We start from the raw sequence: 19288 nt of genomic DNA, 5'->3' as shown, positions 1-19288 counted from the left end.
TGGGGTTTTGGTGTGGGTGTCCTTTCTGTTTGTTAGTTTTCCTTCTAACAATCAGGACCCTCAGCTGCAGGTCTGTTGGAGTTTGCTTGAGGTCCACTCCAGATCCTGTTTGCCTGGGTATCAGCAGCGGAGGCTGTAGAAGGTAGAATATTGATGAACAGCAAGTGTTGCTGTCTTATTCTTGCTCTGGAAGCTTCATCTCAGAGGTGTACCCAGCCGTGTGAGGTGTGAGGTATCAGTCTGCACCTAGTGGGGGATGTCTCTCAGTTAGGCTACTCAGGGGTCAGGGACCCACTTGAGCAGGCAGTCTGTCCATTCTCAGATCTCAACCTTTGTGCTGGGAGAACCACTGCTTTCTTCAAAGCTGTCAGACAGGACATTTACATCTGCAGAGGTTTCTGCTGCTGTTTGTTTAGCTATGCCCTGTTCCCAGAGGTGGAGTCTATAGAGGCAGGCAGGTCTCGTTGAGCTGTGGTAGGCTCCACCCAGTTCGAGTTTCCTGGTGGCTTTGTTTACCTACTTAAGCCTCAGCAATGGTGGGCACTCCTTCCCCAGCCTCGCTGCCACCTTGCAGTTAGATCTCAGACTGCTGTGCTAGCAATGAGGGAGGCTCCGTGGGCGTGGGACCCTCTGGGCCAGGTGTGGGATATAATCTCCTGGTGTGCCGTTTGCTAAGACCCTTGGTAAAGCGCAGTATTAGGGTGGGAGTTACTCGATTTTCCAGGTGTTGTGTGCCTCAGTTTCCCTTGGTGAGGAAAAGGAATTCCCTTTGGGGGGACTATCTTAAAGCACTTAACACAGTGTCTGGCACATGGTAGTGCTGTAGAAGTGCTTGCTATTCTAATTCACGTGCATAAGTCCTGCCTGTGGGTGAGGGCTCAGTAGATGGAACAGCGGTGGCTGATACAGTTGGGATTGTTAGGATTATTAAGATGAGAGCTAATTTGAATGGGCCTGTGTTGTCTGCCCACCCCACTCCCAGCCTCAATTCCCTCTGCCTGGCTTTGCAACTCCCTGCACTGGCTGCTGGGGTGTAGCTCCTGTATGCAGATGAGAAAGGAGTCGATGAAGTCCCGTGGGGAGTTGGGATCCAGTGTGTGCTGTTTGTGCTCCACCTTCTTGGCTATGAAGTCCTCCAACCCTTGCAGCTCCTTAAAGCCCTGTTGCTGTGGTCCTGGCAGGTGTTTCATCACCAAAGAGAACATCTCATAGCGCTGTAGGTTACAGAGAGAGGATGGGAAGGGAAGGACTGCTGTGAGGGGGAAGGAGCTGATGGGAATGGGACTTGCGTCAGAGAAAGAAAGGCACTGGGTTGAAGGCACTTACGTGCCCAGGTGTTCAGGTATTTCAGTGGGGCTGGATGGGAGCATATATCTAAGTTTTCATGAGGGTTAAGGGAGAAGGCTACTGTCCAGGAATTTAGGTAAGATGGATTGAGGCATACATCCAGGTTTCAGTGAGGCTGGATTGGAGCACACAGCTAGGTGTTTAGATATTCAAGGCAGGATGTGTTGGAAGACACCCATTCAAGTGTTTAGCTACTCAGGTGGGGCTGGTATGAGGGGAGTGTCACCTGTCTAGGTATTTAGGCATTCAGGTGGGGTTGGCTGGAGACAGCTCTCCAGATACTTATTGGGTCTGGATTGGGGGCTTTTGTTCAGGTGTTCAGGTATTAAAGTGGGGCTGGTGAAGATGTTGAAGTGGAGGGGATACCTGTTCAGGTGTTTACCTATCCAAGTGGGATGCATCGGGGGCACCTCTGTAAGGTGTGTGATTGGAAAGCATTGGGGAACACTTATTTGGGTGTCTGGGGAATAATCTGTCTAGATATTTATGTGTTTAGGGTGTTGGTTAGGGCAGCTGTCCATGTTTTCAGGTGTTTAAGTGGGTGAAGTAGAGGGCGCTTGGCCAGATATTCCAGTGGGCTAATTTGGGACATTTGTGTAGATGTGAAATGATTATGATGGGCTGGATTTTGCAGCACCAGGTGTTCAGGTATGCAGGAGGGGGGTAGAGGCAATCACTTGTCCAGGTGTTAAAATATTCAGAAGAATTGGGTAGGGAGCATCTGTTAGAAATTTTGGTAAGTTGGGGATGGGAACACGTGCCCAGGTGAGAGAGCTGAGCTGAGGGCTTGCATCCTGCCAGCAGGCTCTGTTCTGGGGAGCATCTGTTGAGCTATCCAGGTGTCCTTGGAAACTGGGTATTGGGCACCCATCCTGGGTTCTGTTGCAACTGCCCAGTTGTCCAATATTGGGGGCTGATTTTGAGGGCACACTGTCTGGAGGGGGGTGGGAGTTTGGGGCACCTGTCTCCAGGTAGGGGAGCAGTTGGCAGGTTGTGGTCGGGGCATCGCGGGCCGGGTTGCAGCCGGTTACCTGCCCCGTGGAGGTTGCGGTGAACTGGAAGCTTCCCAGCATCATGCGCAGCAGTGACAGGAACTCTTTGTCCTCATAGTCAAAGCAGTCCCCAAAGACAATGGAGCTGATGACATTGGAGACAGTGCGGCTCAGGAAGAAGGCGGGATCCATGTTGGAGCCTGCGGGTGTGGCGGGAGAAGGGGGTTGGAGAGAGAGTCAACTCAGAGGTCTGATGCTAGTCTGAGAATTCCAGGAGGCAGTGCGCTGATGAGCCAAATTCCCTGCACCAGACTTCAGGGTTGAGAGCACAGGTGCCTTTCCCCACCTAGTCTCCGTCCCCAGACAGAACACGCTAAGGTTCCTTGCCCTGAGCGTTTTCCTTCTCCCACCTCCGCACTCCGCGTGCCCTGCCCACAGCGCGTGCCCCGGAGGGCCTCGATGAGGAAGCCCGTCTTGCCCACCCCGAAGTCCCGCAAGGTGGCCATGGAGAAGCGCCGGGGCGACTTGGCGCTCTCCCAGGTGCTGAAGGTCACTCCGGGGGAGGTGAACCCAGGGGTGGGGAGAGGTCGGGGGCGACGGGGGCAGGCGCGGAACCCGCGCGCAGGGGAGCAGCAAAGTCACTCAGAGAAACACAGAGAGAGACAGAGAGGGAGTAGGAAGAAGAGGATCAGAAAAGAGGCCCGACAGAGAGATGCACAGCGAAACAGAGGGAGACGGGACACTCCACAGAGTGTAAAGAGGGAAGGAGGGAGAGAAAGAGAGACAGAGATGGGAGAAGAGGATGGAAGGAGGGGAAGTGAGATATGGGGAGATCTGGGAGGAGGAAATAAAAGTGGTGAAAAAGTCTTTTTGTTTTGCTTGTTTGTTTTTGAGACGGATTCTCACTCTGTCACCCAGGCTGGAGAGCAGTGTTGTGATCTTGGCTGCTCACTGCAGCCTCCACCTTCTGGGTTCAAGCATAAAAATGGCGAAAGATTCTTAAGCTGAGCTGGAGAAGAGGGAAAAATATGGAGACGAAACAGAGAGGGTCTGGAAGGAGGAGAGATTGTTACCAGGAGATGCAGCTGGAGATGTGGAAGTAGGAATACCGTCATATCCTAAGACAGAGGAAGAAGAAGGAGAGGGAAGGGGAGAGAGGAGAAACACAGAGAAGAACAGAAGCTGAGAAGCACAAAAAGACAAATTTAGACAGAGGACCAGGGCTGGAAAACAGAAACTCAGGATGTCCTCAGAGATAGAGACAGGGGAGAAAGAGGAGACTCCAGTGAGAGAGGCTGGGAGAAATCTGGACAGGGATGCTGGAGACAGGCGAGAGGGAGATGCCTCCATGAAGGGAGCTGGGGAGAGACGGGGGCTCTGCCTCAGACTTCAGTGGGTAGGAAAGTCAGGGAGAAGGCTGGGGACATGGACGTCATGGAGTCTGACTGGCTAACTTCCCCTCTGGGACCCCCTCACCATAGCCTTTGAAGACCCAACTGAAAGTGGCTTGCTCGCCTTGCCTGCTGAACTCCTCAGCCTGGTCCACCAGAGCCTCCTTGACGGCATCATGTCCGCACAGCACCACCACCTGCTGGGGCCCCAGGTGAATGGTGAACACAGAGCCATAGCGCTCACTGATTTGATGGAGGCGGGTGGGAGTGGTTAGAGGGAGCAGCCGCTACTCCAAATGGACCCAGCACTGATATTTCATGTACTGGGATGCTTTGCCCAGTCAGGTTCTCACGGTCAGGGAGCTGGACATCCCAAGACCCTGTCTTTCCTTGCTAGGACCCTGATGCTGAACCTCCAAAACTCTCCTTTCCTAAGACTCTGGTCCACAGTGGTCAATCCCCGCCACAAAGCCTCAGCCAACTGGGCGGCCTGCACCCAGTGCCACCCATCTCCCTGCCTTGGGACACCTTCATGATGGAGGTGTACATCTGCTCTGTGTTCAGCTGCAGGTAGTTTCCAATGAAGGGCAATGGGGTGGGTCCTGGAGGCAGCTTTCCCCTGCTCTTCCTCTGCTGCCAGACAGACATCAAGACCATCACAGTCAGGCAGGCCAGCAAGGCCACCAGGAGCAGCCCTGAGGCCAGCATGGTGGCAGTGGGATGATAGATGGTGATGGCTGGGGTGGTTTGCTTTTATACTGCCTGAAAAAGAGGGATGGACTTTGGCTGATTACAAAATCATATCATTTCACCTCCCCACTACACCCCCCACCATGAACCCCACCTAGCTTGGGACACAGCCAGCAAAGGAGGAGAAGGGTGACCCCAGGGCAGCTGAATAAGGAGGGGACCTCTAGACTAAATCTGTGGTATTTCAGGAGGGGTGCCCCAGGGCTGTGGATTCAGGAGGGGGCATCAGATAAACTGTACAACTGAGGAGTTTGGAATATTTGCATAGGGGAGCACCTGGACTTTGGATTTGGGGTCTGAGAGTGAGAATGCACCCCAAAGTTGTTGATTTGGGGGTTCCAGAGGAGAAGAATGCAAAGGTCTGGGTTTTATTACGGTGGGACAGAAGTGTGGCTGTGCATTTGAGGGTCTTCTGGTGAGGAGGATGCAGGGTTAAGGGTCTCAGGAGGGGGGATTCCAGGTTTATGGACTTGAGAGTCTTGGGGCTGGGAAGACCCAGGGTGTGGGTGTGGAGTTTCTGGGAGGAGGAGTGTGTAGCAAGCCCAGCAGCTCCTCCCAGAAAACCTAGCAGCCCAGCACTGGGCCCAGGGACTGACTTGATTTTGCTTTGGCCCAGAGCTGTCTCTTAATGCAAAGAATCCTCATTGGAACCTCAGAGTGAGGCTAGGATGGGTGCCATAGAACCTCCACTGCACATCTCTGGTTGGGAAAGGGGTGGAAGACCAGAGCCGTATTTCAAGGGAACTTTCCCCACACCTGGAGGAGAGTACCTCGCGTTATCAGTTGGCAGAGGGATTGGCCAGGTCTGGAGAAATAGTAATAACAACCCCCAAATGGTGGAAACATCTCAAGTGTCCCAAGGGTTGTAATTTACAAAGACCTCCACTGGTTTCCAACCCAGATCCTTAGGGAGATCCACTAGATTGGTTGTATCATCCCTATTAATATTATTATTGTTATTTATGTTTCTCATTTTATATAAGGGTCCATGGAGGACAGAAAACAGACAGTGGGCAGGGGACACGTGTGAGTGGCCCTGAACTCCCGTCTCTCCTGCTCTGTGTCCTTAGTTCCCCTTTCTGGATTTGGTTTACCCACCAGTGGAAAGGGAGTATTTAGGAAGAGAGGATCATATCTGAGGGTGAGCTAAGTCTTCTTTGAGGGCGATTTCTGCTTTGTCAGGGGCTAGTACTATTAGCAGGCAGAGGGAACAATCGCAGAAGAGATTGGGGTAAACTCCAGTGTTAGGCACAGAGGCAGAGCCTGGGGTGGGTGGGAGTGGAGAAGGGATGAGTAGCCTCCTGTCCTTCCCTCAGGGAAATTCTTCCTTAGTAAACAGGACAGTTACCCTTTGGTGAGCACGGCTGTATATGGGAAGATTAAGTCTAGGTGTGTATGATCTGGTTGAATCTTTGTAACAATGAGGTTGGTTCATCATCATCCTCATTTTGAAGATGAGCAGATCTAGACTCCATAAATCCTCTTGAGTGAGGTCACACAGGGAGTAAGTGAGAGAGCTGGGATGTGCACTCTCTCCTCGTCCCCCTTCAGTGACTGGCCTAGATCACCCTGGGATTCAAGCGCGGGCCAGGCTTAGCAGGAGGTGAGTGCTGAGAGTGGCATCAGCAGTGGACACAGGGATGACCCTGGTGGGCTCTGATTTCAGCATTGTTAGGGTCCACCAAACTGGACTGTTTCCCCCTCCCATAGACCTAAGCCCAAAGGCCAAAAAGTAAAACTCCCTACCCAAACCTGCCTGTAACTGTTTGACCAGAGGCCAGCTGTCCCAGGATGCGGTTACGATGTCTATCTTGCATAACAGAACTGGCAAGTAAAACATCTCCAGGAAGTGGTCAGCCACCTGGCACAAAGGACCACCCCCCTTTTGTTTTTCCTTCACCCTGACCCAGTTCTATGTCTTATAAAACCTTGCTATAGCCTGTAAGCAGGGCTGCCTCCTCTGCTTTTGTCAAGAGGTAGCGCAGCAGGACTGACAATAAATCATCTTGCCTTAACTTGGATCTACTGGCCTCATTCCTTTCTTGGCTAGCCTTCTAATTATCCCTTACATCTTGGTGCCAAAAATTGGGAAGGTGGTAGAGTTTGGCCTCCCTTTATTTCTGTCTCCTTCCCTCCCCACTTTCCCCGGCCGAACTCCCCCTTCCAGAACCTGCGGGAGACCCAGAGGATTTCCTACTCCTTTCCATTGCCGGCAGACACATCCAACACCAAGGCAGCCTCAGGGGTGAGTAAAGGAGACTTTTGCCTTCCATCCGGAACCCTTGTCCGCTTCTTCCTTCCTGAAAGAGACACAGCGCTGAGCCAAGAGTTTCCTCCTCCCAGCCTCTAGGCCCTCTAGGCCCTCGGTGTCTCCCTTTCAGGGATGCCTGAGTGGGGAATTGTTGTACTTCTCCGACTTGAACCGTGGGACAAGGGACTCCTTCTCCCACCATTCTAGTCTCCAGCCAAGTCTCCTATCTCTACCCCTCCCTTTCTCATTCCACTATAGGAGCCTCCCAATCCACTCCGTCAAAGACATCCCCGCCTCGTGTGTCTCCTCCATAACCTTAATGCCCTTGACCTCCGATCTGAAATTTGGCCAAAAAGGCTCATCTTGTATTGTAATACAGCCTTGCCTCAGTATAAATTGGACAGTGGCTCCCAGTGGCCTGAAAATGGCACATTTGATTTTAACATCCTCAGGGACCTAGACAACTTTTGCTATCGCAATGAAAAGTGGTCTGAAATCCCTTATGTTCAGGCCATTTTTGCCCTCTGTAGCCTCCCCTCCCTCTGTCAGCTCTGTTCCGCTTTCCAAATCCTCCTTGCCAGCTCTGAGTCAGACTCATCCTCAGCTTCCCTTCCTTCTGATGATTCCTCCTCCTTTGACCCTGCCGACTTCCCCCTGCCCCGTCAACATAATCCTCCACCCGATCATCACGACCCTCCACCCTAGGCTCCTGCTCCTGCCCTCCGTCTTTCCCCGCTCTCTCCAATCACCCAGCTCCTGACTCTGATTCATCCTCATCTCCACCTCACACCCACTCTGGAACTCAGAATGCCCAACAACCAGCCCCCATACTTCCCCTCCGAGAGGTGGCCGGAGCTGAAGGCATCATTCACATCCACGTTCCCTTCTCCCTCTCCGACCTCTCCCAAATTAAAAAACATCTCGGGCCCTTTTCTTCCGATTCTGACACTTATATCAAAGAATTTAAATACCTTACCCAATCTTATAAACTCACTTGGCATGATCTCTACATTATCCTCTCTTCTACCCTTCTTCCAGAAGAGAAGGAAAGAGTGTGGCTCGCAGCACAGGTACATGCCGACGATCTTCATCGGCAAGACCCTATTAAGCCCGTAGGGGCTGCTGCAGTTCCCTGGGAGTAACCCCTCTGGGAGTACCAACCCACAGACCCCGACCGGGTGTCTCGTAACCACACGATTACTTTGAAAGAAATCAGGCACATTCCTCAGCCCCGGGCTCAAAACAAACAGGCCCAGTACAAACACATCCCACCATACATCTCTTAACTTCCTGAGCCCAGTACAAACACATCCCACCATATATCTCTTAACTTCCTGAGCCCAGTACAAACACACCTCTCAACTCAGAGACTACCATATATCTCAACTTTAGAAAAACACCACCTGGAAAGTCCCCGATAAGGACACAGCCATTTGTGGTTTTACTGAAAGCGCGGGAACCAATAGAAAAACTGCTGAATGTATAACTTAAAATGTAAACCAATTGTAATGCTGTAACCAAAAGAATTCCCTTGTTCCTATTTACATCGGGCTCTAAAAAGCAAGCACTCGCATTGTTCAAGGCCCTCTTGTATGCTGTGGAATGGAGGGACCAAGTTCGAACTTGTAGTAAAGGATCCTTGCCGCTTGGCTTTGACTCTGGACTCTGGTGGTCTTCTTTGGGGAACAAACGGTCTGGGTATAACAACTTCCCTCATCGTAGGCCTTAACAAAGCAGCCCATAAGGCCGTAAATTTTGAAAAGTGCAAAGAAATCTCTGAAAGAGCCGATGAAAACCCTGCCAAATTTCTTTCCCGCCTTACAGAGGCCCTCCAAAAATACGCCCGTGTTGACCCCACCTCCCAGGAACCATTGTTCTTAATATCCATTTCATCTCAGTCTGCTCCTGACATACAGCACGAGCTCAGAAAGGTACAAGAGGGCCCTCAAACCCCTCGACAAGTCCTTCTTAACCTGGCCTTTAAGGTCTTCAACAACAGAGACGAGCAAAAGAAATTAGATAAAGTCCAACAAGATTGTGCTAAATACCAGCTCCTAGCAGCAGCTATGTGTCAGCCTACCCAGGCTGCCCAGGGGCCGGTAGTGATGGGGGTTCCTTTGGCAGTAAAGAATACTTTCTTTTGCCAGATGGCAGTGTGGGAATGAAGGATGTGATAGGCATATTTGGAGTTTGTATAAATGTTGACTTATTTGCCTTTGGAAAGGGTTAGGACTTTGGTGAGAGCTATAAGTTCTGCTTTTTGGGAGGAGGTTCCTGGAGGTAGGGGCCTGGCTTTAATTACTTGGTCAAGAGAAACGATTGAGTATCCAGCAATTTTAGGGGAGCCGGTCGGCCTGGAAGAGGAGCCGTCTATGAATAGCTGGTCATTGGGGTTGGTGAGAGGATTGGAGGGAATGTTTGGGAAGTGTGGCTGCAGGGGGTCTAGGAGGTCAGTGTCAGAATGAGTAGGAAGGGAAGAGGGTATGAGGAGTAAGGATGCTGGGTTGAGGGGAGCACTTTTGGTAAGGCAGAATTTGGGATTTTTGATAAAGAGGGCATGGAGTCCTTGAATCTGGGAAGGAGGAAGAGAGCTTAATGCTTGGTAGGAGAGGACATCTTGTAGATTATGAGGACTGTAGATGGTGGTATTTTGGCTGAATGTTAGTTTCCTGCTTTCTACAGCTAAAACAGCCGCTGCTGCTAGTGCTCTAAGACAGGTTGGCCACCCTTTGACTCTGTTGTTGAGTTGTTTAGAGAGATGGGCTATAGGAGCAAAGGAAAGAGGATTTTTGTTGTTGTTGTCTTAAGACACCAAGGGCTCTTATTTGGTTTTTGGCAATATAGAGATAAGAGCGGTTTGGAGTTTGTGGAAGTTGGGGAGTATGTTATGTGAGGAGATTAGGGGTTTATTGAGGGGGCCTTTGGCTGCTTTATAAAGGGGGTGAACTAGGAGGGCAAAGTTGGGAATCCATATTTTTTAAAAATCCTGCTAGCCCTAGGAAGACATGATTTTTTTTTTTTTGAGGAAGTTGGAGATAGGCTGTCTATTAAGGCTGCCTGTGCTGGGGTTATGGCTCAGGACCTGGGGGAGAGTTTAACTCCTAAGTAGGTCACGGTGGAGTGGAAAGGTGGGAGGAGGTTTTGGTTTGTTTGTAGGGAGAGGCCCTATAGCCTTTATTAGTAAGGAAATTGAGAAGGGTGGCTATAACCTGTAAGCGGGGCTGCCTCCTCTGCTTTTGTCAAGGGGTAGCGTGGCAGGACTGACAATACATCAGCTTGCCTGAACTTGGGTCTATTGGCTTCATTCCTTTATTGGCTGTCCTTCCAATAATCCCTTACAAGCATCAGGTATGGCCAGAGAGGGAGTGGCATCGCGTTGGCTTTGGGACTGCCCCCAGGTGTACATGAGGATGGGAAACAAGTTAGCACTGAACTTGACACCAGGAGAATATTAAAGTCATGTTCGGTGCCAAGAAGGCTCTGTGTCAGGTGTCACTGAGACTGGGCTGCCACTGCGTGGGCAGAGTAAAAGGTGCCAGGAGGAGCATGGGTGTGGAAGTCCTGTCAGCCAAGAAATAAAAGTTTACCTCAGAGCTGCACACATCTGACTCCATCTGCAGTTTAGGGCCTTTATTGACCAAGGAGGGTGCGGAGGTTTGAGGGCCAGTGAGCCCACTACAGCGGAGCCTGACCTCAGCAGGCCACTAGCTGGAGCTGGAAGGCTGGGGGGACACTGCCCAGGCCAGTGAACTGCAGGTGACGTTGATGGTGCCAGGGTTTACCACAGGGAGCAGGAACCTCGGTAGGGTGGCTGTAAGGAATAGGAAGATCTCCAAGTGGGCCAGGCCTGCGCCCAGGCACATCTGCTTTCCCAGGTACACGGGTGCATAGTGAGCACCATGCACCCCAGAGCCGGTCCAGGCTGGTCGCCTTCCTCCCCTGCCCGCACCTGAGGCAAAGGGCATGAAAGGGTCATTGCCCTGGAACTTGCCCTTGTCCAGGAAGTTGGTAGCGTTGTCCAGGAAGTTGGTAGCGTTGTCCAGGAAGTTGGTAGGGTTGAAGCATTCTGGGTGTTTGAATTGAGTGGGGTCAGTGTGCAGTCACAAGCAGGGGAATCACAAAGGTGCCCTGGGGGTACATGCAACTTGGTTTACCTGTGGGCTTGGTGAGCATGTGCACCTCCTCCATCCAAGGCCCTTTTTAAAAGCTCAAGGGAATAGGCCAGGCAGGTAGCTCATGCCTGTAATCCCAGCACTCTGGGAGGCCGAGGAGCATGGATCGCTTGAGGTCAAGAAGTTCGAGACCAGCCAGGCCAACATGACGAAACCTGTCTCTGCTGAAAATACAAAAATTAGCCAGGTGTGGTGGCGGATGCCTGTAATACCAGGTATTCAGGAGGCTGAGGCAGGAGAATTGCTTGAACCCAGGAGGCAGAGGTTGCAGTGAGCCGAGATCATGCCACTGCACTCCAGCCTGAGTGACAGAGCCACACTCCATCTCAAAAAAAAAAAAAAAAAAAATTAAATAAATAAAATAAAATAAAAGCTGAAGGGAAGGCAGACCTACCATCCTGCTCCAGCGGTAACTGATTGTGCTTCAGTCTGCACAGCGCACACCTGCTGATTCTGGCTCATCTCAGAACACACCTCATGCACCTGGGCCCCGCACAGGATCCCCAGACTCAGTGGGCACCTTTGGCTAGACAGTGGCCGTGCAGGTGGGTGTCAAGGGGGAGGGTGCACGGCAGCCCCAGCGGCACCACGCTGATGAAGCGCTGGATCTGGAGCAGCACTGCGTTGGTGTAGGGCAGTCGCTCGGGGTCGTCCAGGCTTGGGGCGCGCCTCCGCCCTACCACAGGGTCCAGCTCCTGCACCTTGGCTGGGGCTGGGGTAGGCTGTGAGCTGCGCACTTCCAGGACCCTCCAGCCATCCCCAGGCCGCAGCCTCCCATTCTGGGTCTCTAGCTTGCAGACCTGCCACCTCTGGGTACTTAAGCAGAATGAGAAACCCGTAGCACAGGGTGGTGCTCGTGGTTTCGGTGTCGCCAAAAAAAAAAAAGGTGCATCATCATTACCGACGTCTCCTCCTGGAAATGGCTCTCTGGGTCTTGCTGTTGCTGTGGGCAGAGAAGACGGGCATGCTGCCGCGTGCCAGGCACCTGTTGATGGGAGGCAAAGATAGAGTTTAGGGAGCTGGGAACCACGCCTTACCCATCTGGTCAAGCAATTGATGAAATCGCGGGGCTCCGCCGGCTGCCGCATCTGCCGGTGTTGTTGGATTTGCTCACAGATGAAGACCCACAGCTCCGAAAGTTTCGGAAGATTCGGCGGTGCCGGCCTGGGAGCCAGTCCATGAGGGACGGGGAAATGTACATCTGGAGAGAGAGGATCTCAACAAGGGCCCTGGACGAGGCCACTAGGTCTTAGTTTCCCTTCAGGGAGATTGGACCAGGACGTTGATATTGGAGGTTCTAGAACTCTTCCAAGAATCTAACTGTCCCATTCTAATGATCCACTGTAGGTAGGTCTGTGTACTCGGGATTTGGCATAAGGCTGGACGCACAAGGGAGAGACTGTGGCCGGCCCTCTCACCTCGCCCCATCTGGAGCTCATGATGCGGAAGTTGTCACTGAAGAGGTTCAGGAGCCTCAGGAACTCCGGGTCCCCGTAGCCATAGCGGTTCCCGAAGACAAGAACAGATAACATTGGATACAGCATTATCCAGTAGTCGCATGGGGTCAAACGGGGCTCCTGGGGGTAGGAACAGGACGGTGGTCATAATGCGTGGTCCTGCCCCCAGCCAGCCCCATGGGTTTACTGGCTTCCTTCCACCCAAATACCTTCCCGTGGCCCCATCTTGGCAGTCCAAGGGCCACTCCCACACCAGGCCCTTCTGCCCTCCCAGCCAGGCCGCACCAATGGTGGCTTGCATTTCGTCTAGCAGACAAGCCGCCTCCTCCAGGACATGCGCCTGGATGGTCCGTGTACCTAACCCCAACTCCTTCAGCGCTCCAACTGCAAAATTGCGCAGTGTCCACCGGCGCGGCCCGTTAGAAAACAAGATTCCTGTGGTGGGGACAGGAAAGGAGGCGGGCCCGGGAGTTGGCCAAGCCCCATCCAGGAAGCGCCAGGTCACTGGCTACATCCCTTTCGGGGCCTCCGACTCCTGCGGCCGACTTCCTGCGCTTTGCTTCTTTACCCGACCTCTAAGTGCCCTATCCACGCATTGGCCCCGCGTTTGCTGGGCTTGATCTCTGACCTAGGCTGGCTCTCGGGCTTTGACTCTTAGGCTCTTCTCTCCTCTTGGCTGCAGGATGAACCTCGATTCGAACCTTACGCTTTAGCGCCGCCGCGCCCTCTCTCGGCCGTTTGCACCTCATTAGCTGGAGTCTCTATTAGGTCCCGCCCCCATTTGCCCGCCTCTACCGTTTACGGGCCCAGCCTGAGGTGTGCAGGCCGGCACGGCCAGCGCCCGGGCCTCACCGTGTCCGCGTGTGAAGCGTTCGAAGACTGCCATGGACCCGCGGCCGGAGAAGGCATCCGCCTGTAGCACTAACGCGTCCCGCAGCGCTGCGTAGCCGCACAGCACCACGGCAGGGCGCGGGCCCAGCTGCGCTGTGAACACCGGGCCCCAGCGGCCGGAGAGCTACAGGGAGCCGGTGCTCAGCTGGTGCCCATCGGGTTTCTCATCGGAGCCCTCGCCCCCAGCTCTCTCTTCCTTCAGACTCAGGAGTCCTCGTCTCGGGCCCTCATTCTTCAGGCCCAGGAGTTCAGATCCCCAGCTCCTTCCTCCCTGAGATCCAGGAGTCCAGGCCCCCACTTCCTTCTTCCCTTGGGACCTAGAAGTCCAGCTTCCCAGCCTCCTGCACCCTCAGAGTCGGGCTCCTACGCCCTCAGTACTCAGCCTCCCCACCTTGAACCAGGAGAACAGACCCTCTGCTCCCCTCTTCCCACAACCTGATTTCCTGCTCTGGGCTCCTTCCTTACCACCCAGTGTCCCCACCCCAAGCTGTCCACTCCCTAGTCTCCTTTCCTAGAACTCAGGAGTCCTGAGCACTCATCCTTCCTGTCCTTCCTCAGGGTCTTAGAGTACAAGCCCTTAGCTGTCTTCATTCAGGAGGAGTTCTAGTCCCCAGCCCCACCTCCACGGATCCAAAATTCCGTTCCCCCATTCCTGTAGGGAATGGAGTGCGTGGTCCGTGCCTCCGGACTGCAGCTGCAAGTTCCCCAGCAATGGGAGTGGCCTGGGCCGGGGAGGTAGGGACCCCCGCATCCGAGCTCGGCACCCACCCTACCCCCACCGCGCCAGCGCCAGCACCAGAAGCCACAACAGCAGCGCTGCGATACCGGCTATCATCATGCCTGCAGTTCTCCACGCCTGCACCCCTTCATCTCTATTTGATTTCCAAGGGGTCTTAGGGGTGGAGCAGGGGTGGACACCCGATGTGGGAGGAGTGGGTGTCTCCCGGTTGCTCCTTCGGTGGATTCCCCAACCCGACGTCTCCACCCCGCCCCCAGCCCTAGTGGAACTGTGCCCTGGCTGGCAGCTTGCTTTTCTTTCTTTTCTTTCTCTTTCTTTCTTTCTCTCTCTCCTTCTTTCTTTCTTTCTCTCCTTTCTTTCTTTCTCTCTCTCTTTCTTTCTTTCTTTTCTTTCTTTCTTTTCTTTCTTTCTCTTTCTCTTTCTTTCTTTCCTTCTTTCTTTCTCTCTCTTTCTTTCTTTTTTTTTTACACTTTATGTTCTAGGGTACATTGTGTGCCTGCCTCAGCCTGCCCTACTTAGCAACTTTCGTGCACCAGCATTTTCATGTCAACACACCTGGCCAACAGGTGCAGCCTCCTGAGCCCCTAGCACCTTTGAGTCCAATTTACTTGGCCTGCAGGTGTGTATTCCTCAATCTCCGGGCCACCTCTGGGCCCCCTGAATGCTGTACCCTGGACCTCTGATTCCTAAATACACACTGACTCTCAAATACACTTCTTCTTCTCCTTCTTCTTTTTTTTTCAGACAGAGTTTAGCTCTTGTCACCCTGGCTGGAGTGCAGTGGTGCCATCTCAGCTCACTGCAACGTCTGCCTCCCAGGTTCAAGATTCTCCTGCCTCAGCCCCCCGAGTAGCTGGGATTGCAGGCATGCACCACCAGGCCCGGCTAATTTTTGTATTTTTAGTAGAGATGGAGTTTCACCATGTTGGCCCGGCAGATCTCAAACTCCTGACCTCAGGTGATCTGCCTGCCTCAGCTTCCCAAAGTGCCGGGATTACAAGCGTGAGCCACTGCGCCTGGCTCAAATAGCCTTCTAAGGACACCCCTGACACTCCTGCGCTCTGTGCCTGTGATTCCTCGGAGCTCACACCTGAGCCCTTGTCACTTCCATTGTTCTTGGGACCCTGTGTGCTACGCTTGTTCCCCAGATCCACCTTCAATTTCCCTGGCTTCTGGGTGTCCATCAGCCTGGCACTTCTGTGCCTCTCCTTATTTCTTCAGGGTGTCTTTCTGCATGTTGACCCCCTTGTACCTCCATATTCTGTCTTGCCCTGAATCTACCATCTGTGTTCCCAAGGCACTGGCTCCCAGATGCTCCCAAATGTTCTGTGCCCATGCCGCTGAACCCCCTGGTATCCAGTCCCCCAAGTCCCTGTCTGAGGCCAGGCCATGACGGCAAACAAACTTATCCCTCATTCTCTCATCTATCCCCCCCACAACCCCCTATCCTAGGGCACAGGCTAGAGGGGGCAGACTCAGGCCTGGATGGGCCAGGGCTGGGGTGGTGGGAGCGGTGAGGTTGGGGCTGTATTTGAAACAGACTGTTCAGGAATGTGGTCCACCCTCCTGCCTGTCCCTGCTTGGCCAGATCCAGCCTTCCTCCGAGTGCCTGGCACAGGGCCCAGACCTGGGGAGATGGTGGAGGGTCTGTACAGAGCCTGGGACTGGCATTGTCTCTGGGAGGGTCTCTCTGTGTGTCTTTGTTTCATCTCTCAGTCTCACTTGCTCTCTCTCTTATCTTTCTTTCTTTTTTTTTTATACACAGTTTGGCTTCTGTCCCCCAGGCTGGAGTCCAGTGATACAGTCATGGCTCACTGCAGCCTCAACCTCTTGGGATCAAACAATCCTCCCACTTCAGACTCCTGAGTAGCTGGGACCACAGGTGCACACCACCGCGTCTGGCCAATTTTTGTGTTTTTTGAAGAGACAGGATCTCATTGTGTTGCCCGGGCTGGTCTCCAACTCCTGGGCTCAAGCAATCTTTCTGCCTTGGTCTCCCAAAGTGCTGGGAGTATGGGCGTGAACCAGCGCACCCAGCCTCCCTCACTCTCAGTCTCTGTGTTTCTGTGTTCATCGCTCTCTCCTCTTTCTGTCTCTTCCCATCTCACTCTCTTTTCTCTCAGTCTCTCCCTCTGTTTGTGTCTGTTTTCTGTCTCTCTTTTCAGTATGTCTGTGTCTTCCTCTCTCTGTATCTCCCCCAGTCTGTGCTTCCCTTTATCTCATCCTGGCACTTCTGTGCCTCTCCTTATTTCTTCAGGGTGCCTTTCTGCGTGTTGACCCCCTTGTACCTCCATATTCTGTCCTGCCCTGTCCTGGGTCTTCCTACCTGTCAGCCTTTCTGGAACCTGGTGACTGACAGGGGTTGTGGGGCAGGGCCCCTGCTCAGAGCTGCTGACTCCACGGACAGTGGGGGTGTGGCGGGGCACGGTTAAGCCGCATCCTCCCCCAGCCCTACCCCACCCTCTGTGACAGGCTTTAATGGATCCTCTTTATCATGGCCTCTGGCTCTCTCCCCAGCTCCTGACTCTTCCTCTGTTTTGATCGGGTGGGCTGTCCTCCGCAACGTCAGCTCTTCTAGAGCAGGGATTTTGTCTGGTTCGCTTCTGTATCCCAGCGCTTAAAACAGTGCTCAGTACAGCAGTAGGTGCTTAGTACATATTTGTTGAAAGAATGTCCAATTTTTCTTCCTCCCTACTTCTCTTTGTTTTTTTTTTTTTTTTTTTTTTTTTATAGAGACAGGGTCTTGTTAGGTTGGCCAGGTTGGTCTTCAACTCTCGGTCTCAAGCAATCCTCCTGCCTCAGCCTCCTAAAGTGCTAGGATCACAGGTGTGAGCCACCGTGCCCAGCCTCTTTCTTCCCTCCCCTCCCCTCTTTTCCCTTTCTTCTTCTCTCCCCTTTCATCTGTCTTGTTCTGTTACTCAGGCTGGAGTGCAGTGGCACCATCACAGCTCACTGCAGCCTCGACCGCCTGGGCTCAAGTGATCCTCCCACCTGAGCCTCCCAAATAGCTGGGACTAGAGGTGCGTGCCACCATGCCTACCTAATTTTTAAAATATTTGTGGAGACCAGGTCTCATTATGTTGCCCAGGCTGGTCTCTAACTCCTGGGCTCAAGTGATCCTCCTGCCTTGGCGTTTCTATCTCTTTGTAATTAGACTGGATTTCTTTGTTTCTCTCTTTTTCTTTTTCTTTTTCTCTCAGGTCTTTTTCTTTTTCTCTCAGGTCTCTCTATCTCTCTTCATTTCTGTTCTCTTTATTTATCTTTGTCTTTCCTCTCTCTGGACATCGCTGTCTTCGCCTTTTCTCAGTGGCTCTCTTTCTCCTCCCGCTTTCTGTTTTCCAGGATCTCTCTGCCATCCCTGCGTTATCTGTCTCTTCCTCTTCCTCTCCATCTCTTTTCAGGGTCTCCACGTGTTTTTCTCCATCATCTCTCTCTGCCTGTCTTTCTCAGGACCTCTGAGTCTATTTCTCCCTCTCTTCTCCCACCTCTGTGTCCCTGGCTGGGCCCTGGGACCGACCCTGGTCAGCCTGTGATGGGAACAGCATGGGGATTAAAGACCTGACATCTTAATCCCCACGTGGGGACCACCTACAAGCCTCACTCCAGCCAGCCCCATGCTCAGCAGAGCGTGTCCCAGTTTCTGCATCGCCTTGGGGAGACCCCGTTCAGGGTAGGGCCTCCCAGGCCACCTCCACTGATGGCTGAGGGGCCAGTTCCACTCTGCCTGAATCTGGCTCGATGTGCTTTGGGACGCCTGCCCAGCGAGAACAGCCACTGCCAGCAGGATGTTAGGGTTAGGGTATTAGGTTGGGTATCAGGTTGGGAGGGTACATGCCTGGGGTAGCTATCCCCACCCCAAAGGGGAGAATTTCAGAGAATTTCAGTGAGAGGGTGGGAGGGCCGAGTGCAGTGGTTCACGCATGTAATCCCAGCACTTTGGGAGGCTGAGATGGGCAGATCACTTGAGGCCAGTAATTCGAGACAAGCCTGGCCAACATGGTGAAACCCCGTCTCTACTAAAAATACAAAAATTAGCCAGGCATAGTGGTGCGTGCCCATAATCCCAGCTACTCGGGAGGCTGAGGCATGAGAATCATTTGAGCCCTGGAGGTGGAGGTTGCAGTGAGCTTACATCATGCCACTGCACTCCAGCCTGGGCAACAGAGCAAGACTGTCCAAAAAAAAAAAAAAAAAAAAAAAGGTGGGGGGCGGGGATTGAGGGAGAGGAGCCTCAGTCCTCGGAACTCCCACTGTCATTGCTCATCTGTCTTTCTCTGGTCATTTCTCTGTTTCTTTCCATTCTCTCTCTCTCTCGATTCCCCCTGCCTCCTATTTCTTAGTGTCTGTGTTTCTCTGCTTTTCTTTGTATTTAATGGTGTCTTCCTCTTTCTTTCTGGGTCTCTGACTTGTGAATTAAAAGGCAGCAGTTAGAAGTACAGTGTCTGAGTAGGGCATGGTGGTGTACACAGGTTGTCCAGACTTTGGGAGGCTGAGGCTGGAGGATCACTTGAGGCCAGCAGTTTGAGACCAGTCTGGGAGACATAGTGAAACTGCCTCTAAAAAAAATTATCAGCTGGGTGCAGTGGCTTATGCCTGTAATCCCAGTGCTTTGGGAAGCTGAGGCGGGTGGATCACCTGAGGCCAAGAGTTCAAGACCAGCCTGGCCAACATAGTGAAACCCTGTCTCTACTAAAAATACAAAAAAAATTTCTTCTCCTCCCCCTCCTCCTCCCCCTCCTCTTCCTCCTCCTCCTTCTTCTTCATCTCCTTCTTCTTCCTCTTCCCCTCCTCCCCCTCCTTCCTCTCCTCCTTCCTCCTCTTCCTCCTCCTCATTCTCCTTTTCTTCTTCTTCTCACTCCTGTATCACTCCCGTCGCCCAGGTGGCAATGCAGTGGCACAATGATAGCCCATTGCAGCCTCGACCTCCCAGGCTCAAGCAATCCTCCTGCCCCACTTTTTGAAGTTTTATAGAATCAGGTCTCACTCTGTTGCCCAGGCTGATCTCAAACTCCTGGGTTCAAGTGATCCTCCCGCCTCGGCCTCCCAAAGTGCTGGGATTACAGGTGTGAGCCACCTCGGCTGGCCCTGCTGTCTTTTTTCTCTGTCTTGGTTTCTCCGCCTCTCTGACTTCAGGTCCTCACAGTCTTTACCTTCAAGCCGGTCTCCAGTATACATTTTCTCCCACCCTAGTCACCCCAAAGGTGAGGGCAGAACTAGCCAGTGTCTCCCTCTCTGCAGCCAGCTCCCTTCTCCCATCCTAAATGACTGTCATCCTCCCTTTAATTCAGCCAAGACTGG

General features: G+C 52.8%; 1 protein-coding gene and 1 pseudogene across 2 annotated transcripts in view; both read right to left on the bottom strand.

The window, feature by feature from the left end:
- CYP2S1 (cytochrome P450 family 2 subfamily S member 1) overlaps positions 1 to 4453 on the bottom strand; it is a 68397-nt gene extending 63944 nt beyond the window's left edge. Inside the window, exons 1-5 of one of the 2 annotated variants that reach the window (XM_077983030.1) lie at positions 4257 to 4453; positions 3816 to 3973; positions 2776 to 2892; positions 2379 to 2539; positions 1040 to 1214 (exon numbers count right to left, since the gene is read on the bottom strand). In XM_077983030.1, coding sequence (XP_077839156.1) covers positions 1040 to 1214; positions 2379 to 2539; positions 2776 to 2892; positions 3816 to 3973; positions 4257 to 4438 — 793 coding nt within the window. In that variant the 5' untranslated portion in view covers positions 4439 to 4453. Of the gene's footprint in view, positions 1 to 1039; positions 1215 to 2378; positions 2540 to 2775; positions 2893 to 3815; positions 3974 to 4236 lie in introns of both variants that reach the window. The other variant, XM_077983031.1, reaches the window with a different exon arrangement.
- A 5887-nt stretch (positions 4454 to 10340) lies between these two features.
- Positions 10341 to 15174, bottom strand: LOC100425177 (cytochrome P450 2F2-like; annotated as a pseudogene).
- Between the last annotated feature and the right edge of the window lie 4114 nt (positions 15175 to 19288).

This window comes from Macaca mulatta, chromosome 19 (genome assembly GCF_049350105.2).
Source record: "Macaca mulatta isolate MMU2019108-1 chromosome 19, T2T-MMU8v2.0, whole genome shotgun sequence".
Taxonomy (NCBI): Eukaryota; Metazoa; Chordata; class Mammalia; order Primates; family Cercopithecidae; genus Macaca; species Macaca mulatta.
This window is presented reverse-complemented; position numbering and strand designations above follow the sequence as displayed.